This window comes from Diabrotica undecimpunctata, chromosome 2 (assembly GCF_040954645.1).
Source record: "Diabrotica undecimpunctata isolate CICGRU chromosome 2, icDiaUnde3, whole genome shotgun sequence".
Classification (NCBI taxonomy): domain Eukaryota; kingdom Metazoa; phylum Arthropoda; class Insecta; order Coleoptera; family Chrysomelidae; genus Diabrotica; species Diabrotica undecimpunctata.
This window is the reverse complement of record NC_092804.1, coordinates 22,164,151-22,191,063: the sequence shown is the minus strand read 5'-3', so window position 1 is coordinate 22,191,063 and position 26,913 is coordinate 22,164,151. Positions and strand designations below refer to the sequence as shown.

The window sequence follows — 26,913 nt, the reverse complement described above, 5'->3', positions numbered from 1 at the left end:
TAGAGTAGAACTGGAAGACAATAAGTGAAGTCGATTTTTAAAGTTTAGTGTGCGTATTGTCCGGTAGGTGGACACAAATAAGGGGACAAAAATGTAAACATTACATTGTTTGAAATTTCACTTGTTTTCAGTACTAATTATGGCATTTTGTGTAAGTTGTTTTAAGTAAGATCCTGATCAAAAAATAGTCATTTTTACTTAGATGAGTGTATTAATTTTTAGGAGAAGGAAAAAATATTCTTTGAAGATAATGAAATGGAAATTGACACAGATCTGCTTCCAGAAGAGTTGAACATTGTGTTGGTAAATGAGAAATATAAAATAAAGGATTGTATCTATTTTATATGTGTGGATTTATTATTAGGAAAATTGTTAGTAAATTAAAGTGTTTAGATTGTTTAGATGTTTATTTAAACCGCAATCCGACTATTCTTATGCTTTTGTTGAGGATCTTAGCAGATTAGTAAATTTAAAAAATAATGGTGGGTTAGTGATTACCACAAAAGACACTTTTCAGGTTCTGGCAAACACAGAAAAAGCCTTGTTCTTAGTAACTGGTGACTTCAAAAAGGTTTGATGTGTAAACGTATCGAGTTCATTAACATCGTTAGACATGAATACCTTAGGGTTAGACTCCATGCACTCGGAAAACAGAGGACTGAAGTAAATGCTACTTCAAAAAGGCTTCTTGAACTTTGTATAAGAACCGTAAATTGTTTTGTTAATATACCTACATTATTTCAATAAGTAGGTATATAATACAAATAATAACCTATCCAAATCGAACAATAAACAATTTTTTCTTCCTTTTTCTTAAAATTTATTTGCTAAAAAGTGTAACTTTAAACCCGCGGTATAGGTAGGTATCGTTTTTTGTAATTGTTTTCGCATAACATAATCGTTTTGCTTACCTTTAATTGTTAAGCTGAGAAAGGAAGTCCCAAGCTTCATTATTCCATGACAACAATAATAAATAAAGTTAACATAAATGAGATCTTTTAAAATGTTCTTATTTATATACAGCAAAGTGTTATTTTCGAATTCCTGCCCCCTTATTTTTTTCCCAAAAATAGCGCCCTCTAGCCGGCTTTAACTCTGTCTTAATACGATTATAGGAGTCCAACCTCTAGGTTAATAGAAATCTGTGATGAAATCATATTATCTGGGGCGCGAATGAAATAAATATCATTAATGAATAAGTATAAACCCCAAAAATTAAAAATCGCGGATTTAAATCCTCGTTTTTTTTTGTTTTAAAAATTCAAATTTCAAGTAACTATTATTTGGACCTTTAATTTCCCGTCAAATGCATCATTTTAATGGATTGCATGCCATACGTTAACATTACTAAATTGATTGACCTCTGCACCAATCACTGGGGTATTAGCCCTGAAGTCCAAACTAATTTTCGAACTACTGTTCATTAAACTCGGTACAAACAAAATGTATTGTTTTTAAACTATAATTTTCAGTTTCAGGCTGACGTACAGGCAACGCATCTGCATATTTTATAGGAAAATGCTTACCTGGGTCAGCAGAAATGTCACAGATACCCAACATCCTATGCGGTAACGCTGGTGCTCCGTGTGAAGTAGGTAACCAAGGTGTATGTGCGGGTTTGAGAAGGTGTTTGGCATCTGGTATTGTTAGCAACTTGGGACTGTTTACTGCCCAGTATATTCCATTTATAATAACCGATGCGTATGGGGCAATCTTTTTACTAAAAGTAGAAACATACCGTTCGGGATGTTCTTCATATTCGACTGGGTCGAAGCCACCACCGTCAGCTCGTTCTAGGTAGTGACTTCTTCGAACCTAAAAAGTGAAGTTATATAATGTATATATATATATATATATATATATATATATATATATATATATATATATATATATATATAAATATATATATTTATATGTGTTGTGTGTATGTGAAGATTAAGATGAAACTTACTTCACAGCTGTAAACTTTGTTTAGACTTCCATGTTCCGCAGCCTTTTTCAAAAACTCTGGTGTAACGTACTCATGGGGCAATTCTTGGAAGACTTCTTGTGACCCTTGTGATACGTTCCCAGATCCTGTAAATACAAAAGTTAAAGGTCCTATGGATTTGGGCATTAGCCCTAGCGATATTTCGTAGCCTGCATCCCTAACAGCTTGTCGGGCCATACTGGAGTTCCTAAAATCAATTATAAATATTAAATTTGATCTCAGTAGATCTTACGTCTTACACCTACTGTATAAAAGAAACATACCAATCAATATTATACAAACCATCGAAAACATCTACTTCCATAATCGAATGCAGGCAAAGATAAATGGAAAACTAACACAGTGTATACCAGTATAAAGCCGAGTCGGACAGGGTGACTCGTTAAGCCCACTTCTCTTTAATATAATAATGGACGAAATAATACAAGCAGTACGTATTGTACGTAGGTCATGGTTACAGAATGGGGAACAAAGAAATCCAAATATTATGTTATACATACGACGCCGCATTAATCGCCAGAAGACGAGCTCCAAAGATTAACACACATCTTCAATACAACAGCCAAGAAATACAATATGATAATATCAACAGAAAAAACCAAATGTATGATAACATCTAAATACCCACTACGATGTAAAATCGAAATTGTTGGGAAAATAGTAAAGCAGGAAGCAAGGTTTAGATATCTGGGAATAGATATAACTAGTTACGGATATGTTGAAGAAGAAGTACGACAACAAACTTAAAAGCAAGTAAAGCGGCGGGATCTCTTAATGAGACACAATCTGGAAGAACAAACACCTAAGACAAGACACAAACACAAGAATCTATATATATATATATATATATATATATATATATATATATATATATATATATATATATATATATATATATATATATATATATATATATATAGAAGACTACTAGAAACAACAGAGATGAAAATACTCCGACGAATATCAGTGAAAAGTCTGTTGGATAGGGAGAGAAGCGAAAACATAAGAAAAGCATGCAATATAGAAGACATAAATGGATGGGTGACAAAACGGAAACAGGAGTGGAACGAACACAATGGCAGAGGATAGGATAGTACTAATAGCACGAGATAAGTCACCAAATGGACGAAGAAGCATTATCAGACCAAGAAAAAGATGATGCGACAATTTAAACTATTTAGTAGGCTAATATTGAAGAAGAAACAGGTTTAAAACCTACATACAAGAAGGAAGAAGAGGAAGAAGAAGACATTTGATCTCTTTAAGAGTTAATGCATTTTTAATATTGAAGAAGAAACAGGTTTAAAGCCTACGTACAAGAAGGAAGAAGAAGAAGAAGACATTTGATCTCTTTAAGAGTCAATGCAATTTTTTAAGTTAAGAAAGTTTCTGGTGTAAGTAGGCTTTCTTATATCTAGCAAAAGAATTCAACTTTGCTTATGCGAATATTCCGTTTATTAGCTTCGAAACCACACACCTCGACTGACTGACAGTATAAAATCCGTGCCTTGATGGGACCCAATCAATAGTGTTTATAAGGACATAAGAAGTTTCCATACTCAGGTTCCAGAAGAACACCAAATCCCGAAGATAACTGCATAAAGAATGTCCAAAGGTAAACGTAGCAGCTGTTATTCACCTTTTAACTAGAATTTAATACTGAATGATTTTTTTTATTTTCCTCACCCTTTATTTCCACGATACTTGAATAATTGAGTTAGCTCGTTGAAATTGGAGAGTATAAAAAAATAGTCATTCCTTTTTCGATGCTAAATATGTATTGTAACTTACCTATAGTTGTGGGCAGGTCCTATATGCATGAAAGGAGTATGGTGTCCAAGGGCTAATAACCTCAATCCAAGTCCGTGTAAAATATTGATCGTCCCAGCGATACCAGCCATTTTACCAAACGCCACCACTCTGTTACCTTTTTCATCCATAAGTTTCTCATAATCGATCAGTCTGATTCTCTTCTCCAAGATGGCGTCCAACAATGGTAAATTTCCTTCTTGAGCTTTGATTGTATGTGAAAATATACAGTAAGTTTTTTCGGGTATTAATTGGTCTACTGGGACTTGTTTGACTCCAAATATCACAGATGCTTCAGAAATATCTTCTTGTACAGTTGCTCCGGCATTGAGGTAGGCCGGCATGGGATACGCTCTTCGATTACTAGGCTGTACGATAACTTTTACTCCACGTTTGACTAGCTTCCGGACATGACTGGGAGCGAAGGGTGCTCTTCTTTCCCAAATACTTTGATCCTCCCGTCTAATGGCAATAATTTTTTTTTTCGAAGTAGCCTGTAACATGAATGAATGTTAATATTTCCTAATACGTATAAAAAAAATATTCAATGATAATGCAATGTTCTTTAACGGTTTTTATCTTTAATTTATTTTAGTATTGTGTATGGAAATCAAAAGTATGATAAACAACTTGGTTATGTTTTCATAGGGGAAGTTTTTCATTAACTATTTTATAAATTCTACTACAAAATCTGCTTTGTTTCATCGTGATATTAAATCTAGTAGTTATCTGTAAAATTGTATATGGTTTTAATCTTTGTTGTCTTATTATTAATGTATACATTGGGTAAGTACATTGAGTTAAAACAATTCATCTTTCAATGTGTTCTTTACTGAAATTTGAGATTTTTTCCTTGCCGAAGAAAACTTTTGAGCCCCTTTAAAATATCTTTCAAGGACTTCATTGGTGATAGAGGTATAGAGGTATGCATTACATATTCTATTTAATAAAGTAATCGAGGAAGAAAAGTTTCTTCAAGAATGGTATAATTCCGAAGTAATTTTATTATTCAAGAAAAGAGACAAAACGAAGATCGACAATCACCTACCAATATCCTTACTATCACACCTGTACACATTGCCAACAAAAAACAACCAACCGCCTAATGAATAAGCTCGATTTGTATCAATATAATTAGTTTAGGGGCCAAACTAGGTCATCGCGGCCTTTTTAATTCTGATGGGCCCACCCAAGTTTTTTATATGTAATTTTGGATGCTGATTGCAAATTTCGAGGGTGGATTTCGATCCGATTGGTCAAACATTGTTATAAAAAATCTAATTGCTTATAAGGCACTGGCTTGTAAACTTAAATATATACAAAATTTTTTTCAAATAAAATTTGTTCTTAAAAAAAAGAAAGTGACGTTTACTAAACTTCAATCCAATAATAAGAACTCGAAATATTGTAAAATTAGTTCAAAATGGATGCAAAATAAGTATTTTTCGAGCTTTCTCGATCGTAACTCGGCTTCTAAGCATAAAAATAAGCTTTGCAAAGTTTCACTTGAAAGCTCATCTTTATTTGTATTAAAGTTATACCCATTTGATGTTGTACATTTTTTACTTGAATTAACAGTAACTGTAGAATAACTTAAAGGAACATTTTAAGATTAGGAAAATGTTTGTAGGTTTATTTTTGGCCAAGATCTTTATTTCTGAAAATCCTAATACAATGATTTCATATAATTCTTATAATTAAATTATAATAAAATAGATCCCTTCCAATCTATTTACTTTTTACTACAATTTTTTGTACTAAATAAAAAAAAAACATGACAAACAATAAAACGAATCTCATAAAACAACAGGGTGAACTGCTTCTGTTTCTTGCAGGACAGGTTCTAGACCAAAGTACGAATCCATGAAAACTGAGGGGCATCACAACAAGAAAACCATAAAAAATTTCTCAAATTGAAATCACAAAAACTACCAAAGATACGTTTGTATCGCCAAACGTATATTCAGACACCCAAACATCGCTTGAAACGAGTCCGGCGGAATGCCAAAATCTGAATTTGACCTGATCCTTTCACGATGTAAATGGGAACCCCTATTCTCTTTTTTCTTGCGACGATCCAAGCTATCTTAGCCTTCGACCCATTCTCTCCAAGTTGCGCAGAACTCCTTTTTAGATGCATCTGGCAGAGATTCTCACAGAGGCATCAGCCAATGTAAACAAAAATTGGAGTATGTATATTTTTGAGCAGCAATTCTAAAAGTGTTAAATAGGAACTCATGAGATTTTCATAGAAAATAATTTAAAGAGAAGGACGCTATTGCTTTATCCCGAGAAAAATTTGGCTGGGTAATAGTCCAGTCGTCAGAGAGTTGACCCCTAAAAATCATACGAACAAGCTGAATTTTGCAGAAAATATTAATTTTTGGAACCCCAAAAGATGCAAAAAGTTTACCACTTTTATCATTTAAGCATTTTTTATGTATAATGAACAGCTTTCTAAAAAAAAAACAATTCTTGAAGCGACCGTCGATTTTGCATTTCAGTTACGCGCGCTAAAATCAATGTTCAATAAAATTTGTATCAGCTCGACGGTAAAAATTCGATAACTTTTAATTCAAGTGACCTATCGACAAAAATCAAAATGAGTTTTAAAGGTAAAGAGTTTAGCTTTTGTATGCAGTTTTTTTTATTTTGCCGCAAATAAACTCAGATTTTATACATGTGTTAAATAAATAAACGTGGCGCGATTTTTATCATTTTTTATGATTCTCGTGAGATCAATAAAATTGATCAATTTTTATTTAAAATTATCTCAGCTACATTTTTTATTCGAAACATTTTTTTCTACGGTATACAGATTCTTGGTAAATCGATTTTTTGCGTTTTTACCCCCCGCAAGAGGGGGTTTTAGGGAGAAGCCCGGGAGTAAAAGTGGTAAACTTTTTTGCATCTTTTTTGAGGTCCCAAAATTGACATTCTCAGAAAAATTCAGCTTGTTCGTATAATTTTTAGAGGTTCAGTGGCATTTTCGTCTCTGACGACTGGAATAAAAAAAGCATTTATATTTTCTTTATTCTCGTTAGAAGATTTTGAGATGCAATTCGAATGTTTATAAAAAAACTCTCTTTCGAAGATTTGTATGACGTGAATTATAGGATGGAAAATAAAAATGTTACAGTAAAACAAAAATAATGAGCAATGACCAGACAAATATAACAATACAGAACCATACTATAAAAAATGTTGAACATTAGGAACTTGGGCGATATCATCGTACTGGGAAAACCAAATTAGGATACTGAATAGGATACTGAAATTAAAAGAAGTACACAACTTAAAGAAAAAGATGCATAGTGGCGCAGAAATAAAATAACAGGTGGACATGGAGTATCCTAAAATGGAGACCAAGGAGGACGACAGGAAACATGGAAAGACCCCAAAACAGATGGGCAGATGATATAAGAGTAGTGAAGGGTAAACAGTGGATTAGACTGGCGCAATATCGACAAAGATGGAAGCAATTGGGAGATACCTACATTAAAGGAGTGGATGGAAAATGGTCGACGAAGAAAAGAGATAGAGAGAGAGAGAGAGGGAGAAATATGTTTTCGTATACGTCATTGACTTGCACTTAAAAATAAGAGTAACGATTTTATGTTGCAAAAACGACAATTACTTCATGGAATAATAAAGTAACTGAATTGTAAAAAAATCTGCAATAAATTATCTTTTTTTTTTCAAGATCAATGTTTTTTGAAGAAGTTAGCTAATATTTTTCATTAACAAAGATATGTCAATACCTCTTACATTCTAATATTGTACCGATAAGAAATTTTGCCTAAAACAGATATGTCCTTATCAAATTAATATTAGCAACAATTTGTTTATCAACTTCAAGGGGGCAATTCTGTAGTTGTTTGTACATTTCGTGACCTTGGTAATATATTATATTTATAGCAATTTAACAAAGCAGTACTGTTGTCAATCGGGTACGTCAAATTGATTAACCAATGGCATACTTATGAATGTACTGTGAGGTAACTACTAATCTAAATATGAAATAAACAACAGAGGTTTCGTCATATGATAATAAAATAATCATACAAGCTGTTAAGACTAACAAAATGCTATTTGATTTTGACTTGATCCAATTTGATGTACTGGGAAAAATTTTATCTTTAGGAAAATTTCCATGAGGCATACGAGAATTTATGTCCTACATTTTTATTTTTAAATATTTCCATATACCTGACTGTAAGATGTAAGAACATCATATTTTTTACTTTTTTCCCCTGTGGAGTCTGCGTTCTTAATATCGTATTTTATGATCAATCTGGACATAGGGAATGGTATTATAATAATAAATAAATAAAATACAACCATATTATATGGATGTTATGATTATGAATATGTTCAAGAAGATGATGGGAGAATTGAAAGAAAATAAGGAACATAGAGAAGAGATTAGAGTGATGAATAAAGAAAATATAAAGATAAAGCAAGAATTGAAAGAAACAAAAACAAATTAAACCAGGTTAAAAATAAAGTATATACAGAATAATTGAAAACAGATGAAAAGAAATAACATAGTAATTAAGGGTCTACCAATAGCCGCAACAGATGAAACACTCTTAAAACATAACGTTAAAGATTGTATACAAAATACCTAAACCTAAAAGGGGATATCTAAATAGAATCTGCAATGAAACTAAGAAATAATATGTGTCTAGTACAAATTAAGGATTATGGCGAAAAAATAAGGTAATCAACGAAAATAGCAAACTTATATTTCTTACTGGAAAAAAGGTCTTGTGAATTGTCTTTGACTAAATGAATTAAGAGCTGAAGGTAAAAACGTGAGCATAGGGACAAAAAACTAACTGTGGGTGGTATACAATGGGAATGGGCCGGAAATGGTACTTTCAAAAGAGAAAACTCTAGAAATATGGACCAAAAAACGGTATATAGGAGTGGAAAAAGAAAAAGAGGACTCATTATGCTGACGGACCCTAGTAATAAAAAGGAAAATGAGTTTGAACATAAATAGTGAAACAAAAAATAAGAATACGTACCTAAATATTGCTACATGGAATATACGAGGAGGGAGCATTTATTAACACGATAGAAGATCTTAAGAAATATAAAATAGACATCATAGAAATACAAGTCCCACATGGGAAACTAATCGATATCCTAAAAACATCAGGACTCGATGGTAAGTATATAAGACTGATCCCAAACTTATATCTCCAACAAAAAGCAACAGTATGATTAGAAAATGAACTGTCCGAGATCTTCACAGTCGAAATAAATCATTATTTACCATATATTCTGAAAACATCTTTAGAGAGGCCTTGGACGAATCAGAAGATGGGATTGCTGTAAATGGCCAACTTATAAACAATATTATATACGCAGACGATACAGTGTTGCTGGCAGATAGTGCGTAGGGGCTCCAAAAGATGATTGAAAACGTTGTAGAAGCACCGTTAGAAAGAGTGGAAAAAATATGCTGTTTGGGCTACAATATTAATGATACTTAGTATCACAGCTACGAAATAAAAACGCGTATTGAAAAAACCAGAAGCTCTTTCAACAGCCTTAGGAAGATTCTCTGCAACTAATCTTTAGGCATCAATATACGCGTAAGAATTCTTAGATGTTACGCCTTTAGTGTCCTTCTCTATGGAGTAGAAAGCTGAAGCCTTATAGAAGATGCCATAAAACGATTACAGGCATTTGAAATGTGGTGCTACCGACGTATGTTAAGGGTCTCATATATACACCACACAAGTAACATAAGTATTCTCCAGAGGCTAAGAAAAGACAAAGAAATTATTAACACCATAAAAAACAAAAAATTGGCCTACTTCGACCACATCATGCGTAATGATAAATACCGACTTCTGCAGTTGATTCTACAAGGCAAGATTGAGGATAAGAGAGGCACTGGACGTAGACGTATATCCTGACTGGCCATTCTTAGAAAGTGGACTGGTCTAACGTCAACTGATCTATTTCGAGCTACTCTGAATAGAATAAGATGGATCAATGTGGTTGCCAACATCTCTAGAAGATAGGTACATTTAGAAGAAGCAATACAAGAAACGCATTTGACTAGAAGCAACATCGAAAAAATTAGTCCATACACGTTTTATATGTGTAGAGCCAAGTTAAAAAAAAGATCAGGAGATTAAAAAGTTTGCGATCGGAAAAACAAGATGGCCTATAAAGGTATTTCCAACAATGAAAAAAAGAGGGGGCGGAAAAAAAGTATTTAGATGATAAAGTAAAGCGTATTGAAGAGAATTACAACAAAAAAATAAATAAATAAAAATTTCTACAAAAAAAAATACAATAAAATTGGGTACCAGGGAAGAATGATGAATGTAAAAGATGAGCAAGGAAACCTGATAGTGGACAAAGACCAAATATGTGAAAGATGGATGAGTTAATAGTAGAAGTGTGGGACGCCGAAGAAATACTTCAAGACTGGAACAAGTCCATTATAATGCCTATACACAAAAAGGGAGATAGAACTCAATGCGCAAACTATAGAGGAATATCTTTGTTAGAGGTAATATACAAAGTGCTCACCATACTAATTAAAAAACGACTAGAAGTATATATGGAGAAGAATTTAGGAGAATACCAGGGAGGATTTCGCAAGGAAAGATCAACAACCGATCTAATTTTTATGTTAAAAAAAATGTTGATCAATTGCCATGCATATAATATTTTAGAACAAGTTCTTTTCTTTGATTGCAAGGCCGCCCACGATACAATAGACAAAAACAAATTAATAGAATCGCTAAAAGAATTCCAAGTTTCAAGAAAAATAATAAGATTGGTAAAAATGACAATTAGAAAAACCATTTGTGCTGTGAAATGCAGTGGTACAGTCTCAGAAGAATTTGAAGTGAAAGAAGGTGTTCGCCAAGGAGATCCGTTTTTTACCTTACTATAAAATATAGTTTTAAACAAATTGTAACCGCTAGTGGGATAAATAGGTCCAGTAATCTTTTCTACAAAGAGCACCAATGCTTAGCGTACGCTGATAATGAGTTTCTCATTGCAAGAAATGGAAAAGAACTGGCAATTATAGCAAAAAGGCTTATTCGGAAAAGCTTTAAAATGGGACTGAAAGTTAATATTAATAAATCCAAGTACATGGAAACTCGAGCAATAAACACCAGGGGCTCCTTTAAATTGAGGTGGAGAATTGATCAGTTGTATATCAGAGTATACAAAACTATAAATATCCCCACAATGCTGTACGCTGCCGAGACTTGGACTATAAACAAAACCATACATAATACATTGGAAGCATGGGAAAGAAAGATACTTCGCGGAATATTTGGTGGAAAAGTACTAGATGGAGAATGGAGAAGTGTACCCATTGTATGCTAACCCTCCAATAACAGAAGATGTCAGAGAGATGGAAATCGTAGATTGGAAGCTGACAGGTAAGAACAAGTATATGGTCTTGAGTAAGAACATGACACAACCAGCACATATTAGAATAAACGGAATTCAAATTGAAAAACTATCAAGTTACAAATACTTGGGGACTTCAATAAACGAAACTGGAGACGAAAACAATGAAATAAAAAGACGTATCGAAATTGTCAAGGTAACCTTCATAAAGATGAGGAAATTCTTCTGCAACAGAGATATAAGCATCCCTCTACGATTAAGAATGCTAAGGGGCTACGTATTTAACACGCTATTATACGGTGTAGGGGCCTGGACTCTCAAACAGAACAACATAAAAAATATTGAAAGTTTCGAGATGTGGTGCTACCTTCGTATGCTGAAGATAAGATAGGTTGAAAGAGACACAAACTTTGAAGTAATGCAAAGGATAGGAAAAGACCCAGAAATTTTGTCAACGATCAAACGAAGAAAACTCGAATATTTGGGTCACCTGATCAGAGGACATAAATACGCATTACTTCAAAATATAATGCAAGGAAAAATAGAAGGAAAACGGAATCCAGGCCGTAGAAGAATGTCATCGTTGCGTAATTTGAGAAAGTGGTTTGGCTGTACCACTAATGGACTCTTTAGGTCAGCTGTAAACAAGGTCAGGATAGCCTTGATGATTTCCAATCTCCTATAAGAGTGGCACAAGAAGAAGAAGAAGAATGTAAGAACAGAAGACCATATAAATTATCCATCCAGCAATGGGTCCAAAAGACCTCTTAACGATATATATATATATAAATACATATTATATAGATGCAAAACTAAAATATGGAGAATAACTAATACGCAAAATTCAAACAAAATCCTGCACGAATATCTGAAGGCACTTTGCTTTATCAAAACAGACTAAAAATCAAAATATGCTATCCCGTATTCCTTCTGAAATAACCTGAGAGAAGAAAGTGAAATAAATTATGATCATCTGACCTACTTAGTAAAAAAAGACGGTCGCTGACTGGAAAAGACCTCATTTTGTCTTCAAAATGTAATCGATGGTATTTAGTTAAGACATGGGCTCATAAAATTTAATGAAGGCATGTATTAGTTAACACAGTGGCTCATAACATTTGATGAAGGCATGTATAAGATCTCAAAGACAACGATTAAAAAGTTACTTACGTATACCTTTTTCTTGGAGTACGACCTGGTCCAAAAACCCCCACAATGTCCAACACTGTCATTTTTCGTAAAGTACTGTACACTAATTTTAGCACTTCTAATTATAGCCATTGTTATCAACCAATATTAGTTAAAAGTAAATAATTAGTTTGGCTGATTAACACAGTTCTGGTTATATTGGTCTTTTTATGAAAGTTATAATCTTTGTGCAGAGCTGTATTAACAATTTTCTTCGCATTATGAATACTTTTAAACAAGTAATATTAGTCAATAATAATACAAAATAAAAGCATTTTTTGAACATTTTTGGCAGCTTACATAATATATATTTTACAATTTGTATAAATTTTTAAAAATTCCTCCACATGGAATTTGAGCCCGCAACTCCTAGTACGGTAAAGAAAAATACTATTGACTTAGCCTTCTAATAGTTAGTGTGGTGAAGTCTGATAGTCACAGCGCCAGCGGTTTATATATAGTGCCTTAACTTATGCATTATTTCCTTCAAAAACCATTTACAAAATATACTTATCACTCCTAATAACTACAGATTTGACCACGCCTTTCGCAAAAATACCGAGCGAGACATAGAAAGATGACTCGCCACCCCTTTCGATCTACAGGAACCACATGAATATCCGATCATGGCACCTGTGCATCAATAAACATTGGAACACTTCTGCCAAATCGGTAACTCAAATTCACCGGGGCCTAACAACATTGCCAGGAACTGCGTGAAACACCTCCCACCGAGCGTCACACTCTACCTGACGAACATTGTCAACGCCACTCTCAGACTCTGCTACTTTTCATCACCGTGGAAGGTAGCAAATATAATTATGCTCTTCAAAAAGGACAAACCCAAGATCGATCTAAACTCTTACAGGCCAATCACTCTACTAAGTGTCTGGGCTAAAGTCTTCGAGAGGATCCTTAGGGAAAGACTCGTGGACTTTACTACAGACCACAACATCATTCCTACGTTTCAATTCAGCTTTACAGAAGGTCATTTCACCAAAACGACGTTGACAGAAATCGTCATATTTCACACAGTCTAAACGACCACAAAATATCATTACGCATTTTTCTCGATGTCCAAAAAGCCTTTAACCACGTCTGGCATGCTAGACTATTGAAGAAACTACTGAACATCGGCTTGCCGTATTGTATTTATATTTCATTCAACGTAAAATCACAGTAAAGGTTCGAAGTCATCTCTCTGCCTCATCTACTCACCTAACAGAGAGTAACACCTAACCTATATAAAACAAATTATTCTCTTTAGATATTCCAATCACAGCAGTTACATCATTCACAACGTAGTCGAAAGAATTCTTATATTTTGGGCGGACGGACACATTCATGTAACTCATATTATTATATTTATATTATATCAATTTTAACATGGTTCTTCCTTGTATCCAAAAAAGTCTGTGTACAATATTTCAAGACTGTAGGACTTTTCCTTTAAGAAAAAGAAAAAAGGAAGACTTATTAATCCTAAATCCCATTAAGAGGAACATGTGTACAAGTTTTAAGACTCTACAGCTTTGTCTTTAAAAGAAAAATGGAAAGACAAGAAAAAAGAAAAAGAAGAGCTATTAACTTCAACTCAAATTAAGAGGATCATGTTTTCCAAGTTTCGAGACTCTAAGACTTTTCATTTAAGTAAAAGAAAATATAAAAGATGGAAAGAAAAAGCCCCCCAAAAACCTATTGACCCCACATCACGTCAGAATTTTTCTTTTAAAAGTTATTATATGGACAATCAGAGGGATGAGTCACGATTTTAATACGGACCTGCCGGGCCTTAACAAAGGAAAGAATAAAGACGGTACACAAGAGTAAAAAAATGACAATATATTTGATAATTGTTTTTAGAAACTCATTGAAAATAAAAAAGAATTTTTAATATAAAATAAAATTATAAAATCCATTAAAATATCTGCAAATGCAACTTTACAACTTACATAAGCCCGAGTAGCAACTCTAGGATACTTCTCCACGATCCTACTAGTTCTCCACATTTTGAAAAATTGCACTAAATTAGACGCGATGCTTTTGAACTTATCCACGTTTATCAATAAATTACGATATCAGTTTCATAATTAAACAAACTACTAGTTTTTAAATGACAAATATACTATTAATACTTGTTATTGGTGCAACATCATTCGATAAACTGAAATTGTTCGATCTGCGCTTAAATTTAAAGTGTCTTATCAAAATTGCTTAACAATCAAACGAACAAAATATTTAAAAGTAATCGAATAACCTCTAACCTTAGCAACCACGCATATAGAACTTTACTAGGATTATAAAAAACTCCATCACATTTCTTCGCAAATCCTAAATATTTCTGTAGGATAATTGACATTACTATCGTTTGAAAAAATATACACTAAATATAAATATACATTCATAAATTATGAAAATTTGACGTAAAAAGCAGTTATAAATAAAAAAAATGGGTAAAGCTACAATCAATTTATAAGAAATGGTCACGTTTTGCCACGAAATAGTGAACTAAATTATTAAACGTAAACCTTTTCTGGTTGTCGGGTAATAATATATTTTTATACTCATAAAACTTATATTTTACAATAAGGGAGGCCAAAAATCCACTATAAACTCTATTTAACATGGGAAGAACATATTAAAAACTGTTTAATTAAATGCGAAAAAAGCCTAAATGTTTTAAAAGTAGTTAACCGTCACCAATGGAGCGCTAATCCTAAGGTTAACCTAATGTATGCCTAAGGGCATATACCAGGTCAATTCTTGACTATGTTTTGCTTTTTATATAAGTCTGCTACAAATACTAGACTTAAAAAATTAGACCGAATCTAATACAAAGCAATAATTTAGGTGCACTTAGATACACCAGAATAAAACAGACTTGTGATCAGTATGGATTAAAACTCAACGTTAAGAAAACTAAATATATGATAGTTCATCATCATCATCAATGGCGCTACAACCCTTCGTGAGTCTTTGCCGCGGTTACTATTGCCTTCCATGTTTGTCGGTCCTGTGCCGGTAATTCCAATTGTCGCACTCCCATTTTCTCCAGATCTTCTTTGACTGCATCTTTCCACCTTTTTCTAGGCCGCCGTACAGACCTTCTTCCCTCTGGCCTTTCCCAGAACACATTGTTAATAAGGCGATTGTCGTTACTGCGTATCACATGCCCTGCCCATCTGAGTCTATTGGCCTTTATATATCTGACTAGATTTTCTTTTCCGAATAGAGACTCTAGCTCGTTATTGTATCTGCCCCTCCATTCGTTTGTCACGCTGTCTCTGCAAGGGCCATATATCATTCGAAGAATTTTACGTTCCCACACCAGCAATTTATTTATTTCTCTTTTTGTTGGCGTCCATGTTTCGCTTCCATACGCGACTGCTGGTCGTATTATGGTCTTATATATCCGGATTTTTGTGTCTCGTGAAAGAAGTTTTGACTTTATTAGATGTTGCATTGCAAAGAAAGATCTGTTTCCTGCCATTATTCTCGTTTCAACTTCTCGCTCTAATTTGTATTAATTAATTCTAATTGCTCTAATATATGAGAGTTAGTTTAAAAAAAAAAATAAAAACGATGGATAGTGTATATGTTGTGGTAAAATGAAACGAAATTAAAGAAAGAAGAGGAATAAAACAGATCTAGATGTTTGAGAAAATATTGAACCAGATGGAGACAAAAATTAAGAAGAAGTAAAAGAAACTGTAAATAATAAAAATAGTGCTTAGAAATAGTAAATCATACCTTTTTAGAATTTTTTGTCCAAAAGCGATCTTAAAGCAATATTATTATAAATAACAAAAACACATTAAAAGTGTGGACTACCCCAAACCAAATCCTAAAACAACAGAGACCAGAGTGTACTTCTCAATTGGCAAGCATAGCAGAGATATAAGCTCTTACACCCATACTTTAGGCTAGCAAACTCGAAATTCTCCTCGTCCTAGCACGTGGTCGTTCCATTTCAGCTTTTGAACCTTGGTTCGAAGGCGAATTTCCAAAAACGCGATGCGTCATTTAATAAAAATTTGCAGAGATACATGCATCTCTCAAGCGATCAAAATGCGAGTAGTAAAAATATTGGTCTTCTGAATGCTTCAGTATGGTGGTGAAACTGGTGGTGTTAAAGTAGAATTCTCCTGATATTTTAGACTACTTATCATCATCATCTTTATCATCTTTTAAAAAAATATTGTTTACAATCTGTTTACAGCGACTGTCAACGAAAATAGTTTAGAAAAACTAATTGTTTCCATGAACGTTCGAGGTAGGAGAGCAAGGGGAACGTCAAGGATTCAGTGGAATGATAAAATCCGTCATTCAACGTACCGTTTCTTGTGCGAGGACAGCACAACAAACTCAAGACAGCTGAAGATGTAAATCAATGGAAGCACCTAGGCAAGAGATAATTGAACAGACGTCTAAGTTGTGTCTTTTGCACTTTATTTTTACTAAGATACCTATAGAAATTGCAGTTTATTATATATTTTCTACTTACTCGACAAGTACACGTACACGTAACTGTTTTCATTTTTATTTTTAGTTAACTGATATCTTAAATTATTTTATTAATAGTTTTTATATTAACTTTGACCGAAAACATTGATTGTAAAAAATGGTTTTTTTAAATTATTTTAATATCAGTATAACTATTGGAAAATTTATTGCTACCTAATGATATCTGCTGGTATCGTTATTTCACGTAGTTTCCCCTTTTTTTTGAAAAAAAAAATATATTAACCTTAATAGAAAAAAATATAAGAATTTAATGGAAATATTGTTAATATTTTCACGCGTATTGTTACTTAATGAATTTGTTTTAAGTAGAATATTTATTTTGCATTTAAAATTACATTATTGTCAAAGTACATGAAAGTAATTAACAGTAGGTATATTAATTTAGTGTAAATTAAAATATGATAATTGACAAAAACAAAAAGTATCGAAAAAACTTTTGTTAACGGACACCTCTCCATAACGGAAACCGCTACTGAACGGAAAGTTTTTGTTCCTTGAACATTTCATAAGTGCTTAAATAGAAAGACACCTCTGAACAACGGACCCTCGTCACAAAAACTCTGTATAAGATTTGCCTTCAGTTTTTCTAAGAAATTACTATAATTCTACCTGCCAACAACGAACAGTCAGGTAAAGGCGATTAAACGATTAAAATTGGCGCTCCGGAAATCCAAATATGTACATAACTTATTGTAGCCATAAAAGTAATTATATAAGTGGGTAGGGTAAGTCTGGGAGAGATGGCTCACATTTTTTTGACTGTCTGTATCTTAGCACAAAAAAGTCTACGCTCTGGAATATTTATATATTTATATTAAAATACCATTCAAAGAAAGTGTACAGAGTTGGTTAAGGCAAATACTTACATACAAAAACAGTAAACATCAAAATACAAAAAATTGTAAAAGGCCAACTCACCCGATGTGTCAGGGTAAGATGATTCGGACACTAAGGGTGATATGGCTCGATCATAAACTTTATTTGGCACGTTTTTTTGGCAATAATTTTCCACATATCACATAAATTAACATATTTTGAGCAGTTGAACATATTTTGACATGAAACCAAGAATTGCAATGCACGCACTGTACCCAGTCTTCTTGTTTCGATGTGGTTGAATTATATTTCCCCACAGCCGTCACATTCACAATTTGTTTCATCTTGTAGATCATCACTAGAGTCTTTAGTAATTTCCATATGATCGTCAGAGTCTTCGAAGAAGATGACTCACAAAACATCTTCTTTTGGTTCTTGAGTTTTTTTCCAGAGGCCCTTTATTCTTTTTAGCTTCCTTTTCTTTCTTTTTAACATCTAAATTTTTGCGTATCGCCAAATTGACTGGACTAGTAAGTACTCTAACCAATTGTCTACCGCGTTTCCTAACTTGTGAAATACCTGATGTAGAAGGTACTGGAGAGATATTATCTAAAATTTTACCGGGAATGATATTTTCTTTACAGGTCGGCTTATTATCAGGTATAGATGGTAGTTCTAATGGTGATGTGTGAGATGGTGACGTATGAGACGGCATCGAACTGCTTGTAGATGGTAGGTTTAGACGTTGGTTGGTTAGATCATCTATTTCAGTAATTTGTGTTGTTGAACTCTCAAGAAAGGCGTACTCTGGAATTGCATTCCGGTCGACTGGATAAATACCACATGTGTGAAAACCAGGAGTGTTCTTTATAGGATTCATTTTAACAAATGAATTGCAAGCATTGTAATAATGTGACTTCAGCGACTTAAAAAATGAACGATCTAATGGTTGCAAAAACTGTGTAGTGTGGCTTGGTAAACACAGTAGAATGATCTCATTTTCGTCTGCATACTCCAACATTTGGACGGAGTTGCAATGACATGCATGACCATCCAAAACCAGTAGGACTTTTTCTGGGGGCTTTCTAGGAACAAAGTGATGTGTTAACCAATCAATAAATATATCTGTGTTTATGTAAGCGGACTTTTCATTCATGTAAACCTTTGATCCTGGGGGCATGCCGTCTTCGAATTCTTGCTTTTTATTTTTGCCTTTGAATATGCAGGTCGCATTGTAACAGATGATATAATCGTTTTCATCGTTCTTGGCGTGTGCGTGTAAAAACACTTGCAATAAGTTGTTTCATCTGTCTTTCCTTGTCTAAGCTCGATTCGTTTACCTCCTCCAGTGGCGGAGCAAAATGTAGCATGTCAAACGAAATAATAGTTATAAAAGAAAATTATAAATTATTTTTCATTAAATTTCTAATAACGGAATATACGTATAAACTGCGAAGAAGTATTTTTCTAGCTTGCAGTACAATAGGACAGGATATAACGAAAAGTACATTTTAAAAGGATTTTGAAATATACCCAAAAAAGTGTTAATTATTTAACCCACTTTAATTAAAAAATGATACAGATTTTTTAAGTTTTAAGCACTGTAGCGAATTCTGAACTGTTACAACGTACTGACCTTGATTAATTAGCTAATCAGTCAGCGTCTTCACTGGAACTGTTTTCATCATTGGAATCTTCCGCCAAATCGATGATAATCCTACTTTTATTTTCATCCTATGTGACCATTTTTGCCCAGTCGTCCTGAATTAATTTTTCAGTATGGTTAACACAACTCGCCCACACTGAAGGTGTTGCTTCAGCTAATGCATCGCCCCAAACTTTTTTCACTGTTTCATCTCCACGTCCATGTTCTCCAATATGACGATCATAGTATTGTTTAGAAATGCCCCAGACCAACTCAATCGGATTATATTGACAGTGATATGGAGGTAATCTCAAAACCTGATGCCCATGTTCTTGGAGTAGCTCGTCTATAACGTACCTGGTATTTTGTGGTTTATTCTGGCGACAAAGACTCAATAGCTCTATCTTGCCCGAATCGTCGTCAAAAATTATTTTTTTTGCTCGTAACCATTCTTGTTAAGTCCGATTTTTTCCAACTGGCATTCGGTAACTTTTCTATTAAAGAGCTATGGTATGAGGCATTATCCATAATAATTAGAGATGGTTCCTCCAACATTGGTATCAGCTTTTCGGAGACCCACTTTTTAAAAGACTTTATCCATAGAATCATGATAGTCTGCACTCTTCGATTTCGTAGAAAACAGTAATCCAGCATCTTTAACAAATCCTTGCCTACTTCCGACATGTAAAACAACAAAGCGTTTACCTGTATTTTCGTGTCCTTTTCTGATGCTTTTCATACAGTCATCTTGCCAAGTACGTATATATGCCCCTTTTAGGAATATCCATGTTTCATCTAAAAAAACGAACTGAAGTGGGCTTGGACATAAAAAATTTCTCATATAATGCCTCAAAAAACACAGTCGTTTGGAGACAATACATGGTTTCTCACATAGCACTCGTCTACTATTTTCTAGTTTGTATGAAAACCCACAATTTTTCATAAGACGTCACAAACTTGTATCAGAACCGTCATAGAGATCCTTGTTTCTTAATTGTGTATTTAGAACTTTAATTGTAACGTGCTCTCCTTTTGCTTTCATGCCATACAGTACATTTCTAATCTCTCCTTTTATAGTATCGCTGACATCATTAGTCTTTTTTTTTGTACATTACGTGACTCTCCTGGTGTAGTAAGAGCTGCTCCTGTCTTGTATTCACTCTTTATTCTTGTCACTGTGCGAAGACTGATTTTCAAAGCGTCCGCTACTCGTTCATGTACCGATGATAACGAAAGCAAAGGTCCGTTGTTTTCTTTTTCTTTTTTAAAATACTCCAATAAATGAACTACACATGTCGCATTTCTCCTGTTATCGTTTTTCCCGGCATTTTTTTTATTAAATAGAACAATTAGTTATTCACAACAAAAAATAATAAAGTAAAACTGTTCGGAACAAATTCCAACAATGACTGACTAAAATCGACTAAAACAACATAAAATATCAATGGTAATTGCTACAATTATAAACCGATTAGCCAGCCCATTCAAGAACAATGCCACAAGTCATTATTGCAATGGGTATCAGAAGAGAGAGAGAGAGAGAGTTAATTTATAATAAACTGGAATTTTTAAGGTGTCGAGAGTATTATTTTATGTAATGGAATTCCACACAGTAAGAGCTCAAACTATTAATTAAGTAAAAACTGTTTACTTATAAAAACTATTTCATCAGCTACTTCAAACCTGCACAAATCAGGGTAACATGTTAAAAAAAACACGTCACTGCCAGCTATCTGTATTCGTAAAGAGGCCGAACTTATCACCGACACCGTATCGGCCAAACGCATCGGTGTTATTGCTACAATACTGGGAGACGTGAGTGGTCTCTTCATTCCCTTCTCATCGCACTTTACCATGACGAACGTGACTCGCACAATTGAATTACGCATCTGTGTATCAGAGAGAGACGAATATTAAAAATTCCGTAGTAGCTTATTTCAGGCATACGCCAAGAACGATGAAAACGAGTATACATGTATTTGTTTCCCCCTTCTCCTAAGAAGTTACTGATGCTACATTTTTAGATACCTTTTGGGCTACAACAAATGCAGGTTTATTATTCAGTTGGAGTCCTGTTTCGTCCATGTTAAATAAACTCCCGGGTCTCTCCATCAATTCATTTTCTAGAATAACTTGCTCTAATAGATCAAAGTAATCGTTTACATCCTTTTTGTTTATGCCTCGACTTCTTGCTAAGGATACGCCTAAAAAAGGTCGATTTAAAAAAGTGGTATAGTGAAGAGAGAACTCCTAAATCTTGTAAAAAACAGAAAAACGAGTTATCTAGGACATATTTACAGAGGAGAAAAATACAACTTCCTATGACTTGTTATGGAAGGGAAAGTGGAAGGAAGAAGAAAGAAGAGGTCCAGGAAGAAGAAAATGCTCCTGGTTGAAGAATGTAAGAGACTGGACAGGCATGGACACACATTCGATACTAAGAACAGCTCAATATAGAGAGCAATTTGCTGTAGTTATAGCCAAGCTTCAGTAATGGAGAAGGCACCTTAAGAAGAAGGTATAGTGAAAGTGGAAATGTTCAACAAAAAAAGATAATTAAAACTGATGGTATTGCCATCGATATTATAGTGTGCGATTGGTTTTGTAAAGTGACAAATAAGAACAGTCCATTATCTGGACCGATAATAAAAGAAAGAACTTTAGAGGTGACGAAAGAACTCAATTTGAATTTTAAAGCTTCCAATGGTTAGCTTGACAAGTTTTGCTTAAGACATAACATTTAATTTAAAGCAATTTCTGGAGAAGCTGCAAATGTTAACCTTGACGACTTTCAGAGTGGCAAAGGAAACTGCCAAATTTATTAAGTGGCTATTTACCGAAAGATGTTTATAAGGCTGACGAGACTGGTCCGTATTATTGAATCTTACCAAGTAAAAGTACAGATCTGATTGCTCCACCGTGTGATCTAAAAGAGCTTCATTAACTAATTTATTAAAATATTGAATGGGAGTTTTCACTTGAGTTTCAGGATCTAGGTTGGAACTCCAAAGAGACGTTTGAGCTGCCTTATTTTTCGAATTTGTTCATTTCAAATCCATCTTCTTTTTTGCATAATTTGAAGAGCTGGGAACTTGATTATTTGTTACATCTGATAGAGGTAGCGGCAGGTGTTCATAATAAGAAGAATCTACTTATTGGTCCAACTGGTCGCCTTCGACACTTTGATCATCACTACTAGATCAATCTACAAACAATAATTTACTAAAAATATATTACATAATCTAGGAAAAAAGCTTACCGTCAAACATATCTGGTAGATAAGTTTCATCTGTTATGCTATCATTGCTGCTATATTCATTTCCACAAAAAAATGCCGAATCCATAATAGAAATAAAAATCCAAGTGCAGAGATTCAGTAGCTAACAAAAATTTTAACAAAAACTGATTATGGAATTGCCACTTTAACTTCAATAAAATACAATTTGATGATAAACGTATCTTCTGTACAAACTTATCCGTTATATTGTTTGATACATGCAATTCTCATGTAGAATTAAAACAATTCATGTTTATTTTCTCTTTGACATTATGGGACCAAATATGAGCTTCCATTTGCCTAAAAAAGGTCGATATTTTTTCAGAATTTGATACCAGAGCAATAAGAGTGACATCGGGATAAAATAAACATCAATCCATTAAAAGAGTCTGTATGTACGGCCGACAGTTACATATGGTATGAAATTGAACACCACCCGAGACGAGTGAAGGATTATTTTCAAGATATAACATATTTATTTGGCTATCTATTTTTTTTAATTTGATGTTTAAAAATACTTCGTATATTGTTATTTGATTTTTTGGTGTGGTTTATTTTTGATAGTTATTATTAAACGACAGGTTTATACGAAAGGTTTAAGATAAACACCGCAAAAAAAGAAGGAAATGTAAACGAGATGTGAATAAAACTAGAATGTAACATAATAAAAGACGCAAATAAAAGTATCTTCTTCTTACGTGCAACCATCATAGCGGCTTCGCTCTGAACAGTTGAAAGCCACAAAGATTAAACCACAATTAATTGTACTAAATATTACATTTTATATATGTTGTTTGACGTTTCGATTTTCACTATGGAAATCGTTTTCAAAAAAGAAAAAAATTGCGCAATTTCGGTTGTTCTGCGCATTCTTACATTGTTTAGCCAAGATGCGTGTCTTCTACCTCATGTTTTTCATCTTTGTATTTTCCTGTGTATGATTACCTGCAGCACTTGGTAGCTTTCACCTCTCATAACATAGCCCAAAAAATGTAACTTTCTAATTTTGATAATGTTTAGGACTTCTTTTTGTTTTTTATTGTTTCCAATACTGTCGTTTGTAACTCTGTCCACTCAGCTTATTCTAAGCATTCTTCAGTAAGTTCACACTTCGAAAGTCTCCAATCTATCCATGCCTCCACTTTATACAGCAGCGCAGAGAACACGTAACACCTCAAATGTCTAAATCTTAATCCGATCGACAAATGTATGCTATACAAAACATTTTTCATTTAGCATAACAGCTTATTTTGCTTGTCTAATTCTTGATTTGATTTCTTCAGTATAGTCGTTGTTTTCGTCAATTGTTAAAGATAAATATTTGTATTTTTGGACTCGTTTTATTTGTTCTCCGTGGATCATTAGGCCCTTATGTTGTTGAGATTTAGTGATCATCATACATTTACTTTTTTTCGTACCTGAGTTCACTGTGTTCCACAACTCGATTTACTAGTTGCTGTAGATCTTCGTTGACTTTTATGCCTACTGTTGTAACGATCCAAAGAACTTATATGTTTTATTGTATTTAATTTCAGAACGCAACAATTTTTATGCGTCGCTGTATAATTGAATTGCATTTTAAATAACGTTAACATTACATTTGGTTTTGGTAAATCAGAGGTGATCTAAATTTTCATCTAGAACTTCTTTTCTATTGATGAGACTGAAGCGTACGATTTATCAGTGACATAATTTCGATGGGAAACGCCGTTCCCGACAGAGCCGCTTTACGTCTGTTCTTGATCGTCGAACAAATCATATGTTTTGATTTTTGTGAAAATCTCCATCATGTGAGTTGTTATAATTTTTCTATAGGCTATGTTCTACCAATTTTAATGTAAATAAGGCACTAATAGTTTCTTATTTCACTTCTTTACAGAAGGAAAAAATAAAGATCTTTCCCTTCCAAATATTTGGCTGCTTCGTTTGTCTTCGTATACTATTGGTCGTCCAATTTTAATTTTTTATCTTTCCTGAAATGGATGCAAGTAGGCAAGTCTAGTTGATGTTTCTTCTGATGGATTTTGGATACTTTGGAGGACTTTAAGGAATTTATAGATAGTTTTGGAGCACTTTTGGAGCCATTTTCCTGGAAACAGGAACTATATATAATTTTGTTTCATATACTATGCTTCTTTTTATCCAGTGTCTTTCTGCTTCACGAAGAAACGTTATTTTAAGTTTAGAAAGTTTAAACATGTTTATTTATTATAAGGAAGCCATATGTTTATTATTTAATAATCATTCTTTAAATTTTACAATATGTAAACATGTTTTGGTTTGTCGACAAAACTAATCATTTGAAAATTCGAAATTATTAATGTGCATTTTTCAAATATAAGTAAGTCAATGTTTCTCGTCCAATAAATTTGTTTTGTATCAGTTTAGTTTCAGACTTAGCAAATTGTGTCATGACACAATAGTCTTACACTCCTTTTAACTATGCCGAGTATATTCCTCTGAGTACGTTTGGAGTGAACGAGAACTTCGTGGAACCTTGAAACTGTAAACTTTTTTTAGGGCGTCGTATGTTCTATAGTAAAATTCCACTATTTGGAAGAGTGATTTCATCGTTGAAAAGCCAAATGTCCTTAAATTTAAATGTACTCAGCGGCCCCCGAAAACTACCCGTTTAATTTGGGTTTTTTCATCAGAAATCAGAGAATGTATAATTAGTACATTTATTTGTGCTTCTCTATAACAGACGTAACCACAAGATGCCGTACAGTGTAGCCGATTCTTGTTCACAAGTAGCAGTTATGGTCATACAAACCTGAATTCTTCGACGCAGCGATTATTACCGACATAAAAATTCCAAAAAAATGAGTTTTTTCATTAGTAAAAATTGAGCACAAAATTGTATTGAAATAAATTTTATTTACATGTTCAGTTTTGTTACATATTTAAGATTATAAAATAAAAATTGATATGTTACATTTCATTCCCATTCTGTTTCAAAAACTTGGCAACTTGGGAATTTGTAAAGCATCGTAGCGGTAATACCACCGCACCTGCCGAAGCAAGAAATGTTCATTTACATAGGCGGTGCTGGCGGGAGTGCTTCTGTTGCCTTTTGTTATTATATTTTTTGCGGTTGAAGTTTGTGGTGATAACCCTAATGTTATTGGAGTTTGTCGTTTTATAGTAAATTTTTAATTATATTCTGTGATTATTAAAATATAATGGACGAACAACCGAGTTGTTCCAAGAGATGACAGCAAAATGTTAACGTCAGAAGAGAAGGTAGTGATACGATATGAAGGAATTGAATTGCATGATGCAGAAAAATGGCATCAAATATTAGCCAAGCGGTCGATATTTGTAGCAGTTTAACAAAAGTATCCATTAGCTGTATTTATCATGTGCCTAAGAATACATCGGAAAATAAAAAGCAAGTAAAACGTAAAACTAGAGGTAGAAAAAACATTGTTTTGGATGACGAGACAAGACATTTTATTTTCGGAGTAAAATTCCACATAAAAATCCTGTGCCGAAACAGTTGTAGTGATAAGATTTTATAATAAATTTTGAGGAAGTTTCGAAAACAAAGTTTTCAGTGTTGAAACAATGTTTACAATGAATTTCCATCAAGGAACGGTCGAATCCATCAATTATAGCTTTTTGCTTATGGCATTCTGTATTTTTAGGGAAATGTAGGGAATAAGTCACAAAATATATTCAAATGTTTAATTTACTGACGTTTCTATCTCTATAAAGAGACCGTTTTCAAATATATAAATGATAGATATATTTATTTTTTATAGTTTTTTCAGCAATATATCTATTTACATGGTTAATTCACTGACGTTTCGATCTCTATTCCAGAGACCGTTTTTAAAGTTAGAAAAAAAAGAAAATAATAATATAATATAAAATAAATAAAATAAATGTAACTATCGTGTATATCTTTGAAACGGTCTTTGGATATAGAGATCGAAACGTCAGTAAAAACCTGTAAATAAATTTATATTGTAGCCTATTTCGAACAAATAATATTTAAAAAATATAATATAATAACGTTGACATAAAAGTGAATGTACGCCACTGGATTTTCATATGTCTTTCCCCATTTCTCTGCATTCAAACGATGAAATCACTCTTCCAAATAGTGGAATTATAGTATAGCTACATCTTTTACTTTTGCTCCCTTCGTTATATTAGAGGTCAAAACCATTACATGCGACTATAATAAATCGAACAAACTACCTCGCTGTGTGTATTTGTAATATTTTGCAAAGTTATCTAAAATAATGACAAAAATAAGAT

The 26,913-nt window shown here is 33.3% G+C and overlaps 1 protein-coding gene across 2 annotated transcripts in view; it reads right to left on the bottom strand.

Annotated features, from left to right (window-relative positions):
- Positions 1-14,564, bottom strand: part of LKRSDH (lysine ketoglutarate reductase/saccharopine dehydrogenase) — a 30,473-nt gene extending 15,909 nt beyond the window's left edge. The window contains exons 1-4 of one of the 2 annotated variants that reach the window (XM_072522485.1): positions 14,338-14,564; positions 3,782-4,293; positions 1,952-2,177; positions 1,527-1,815 (exon numbers count right to left, since the gene is read on the bottom strand). In XM_072522485.1, the coding sequence (XP_072378586.1) occupies positions 1,527-1,815; positions 1,952-2,177; positions 3,782-4,293; positions 14,338-14,394 (1,084 nt within the window). In that variant the 5' untranslated portion in view covers positions 14,395-14,564. Of the gene's footprint in view, positions 1-1,526; positions 1,816-1,951; positions 2,178-3,781; positions 4,294-12,373; positions 12,494-14,337 lie in introns of those variants that run through there. The other variant, XM_072522484.1, reaches the window with a different exon arrangement.
- Between the last annotated feature and the right edge of the window lie 12,349 nt (positions 14,565-26,913).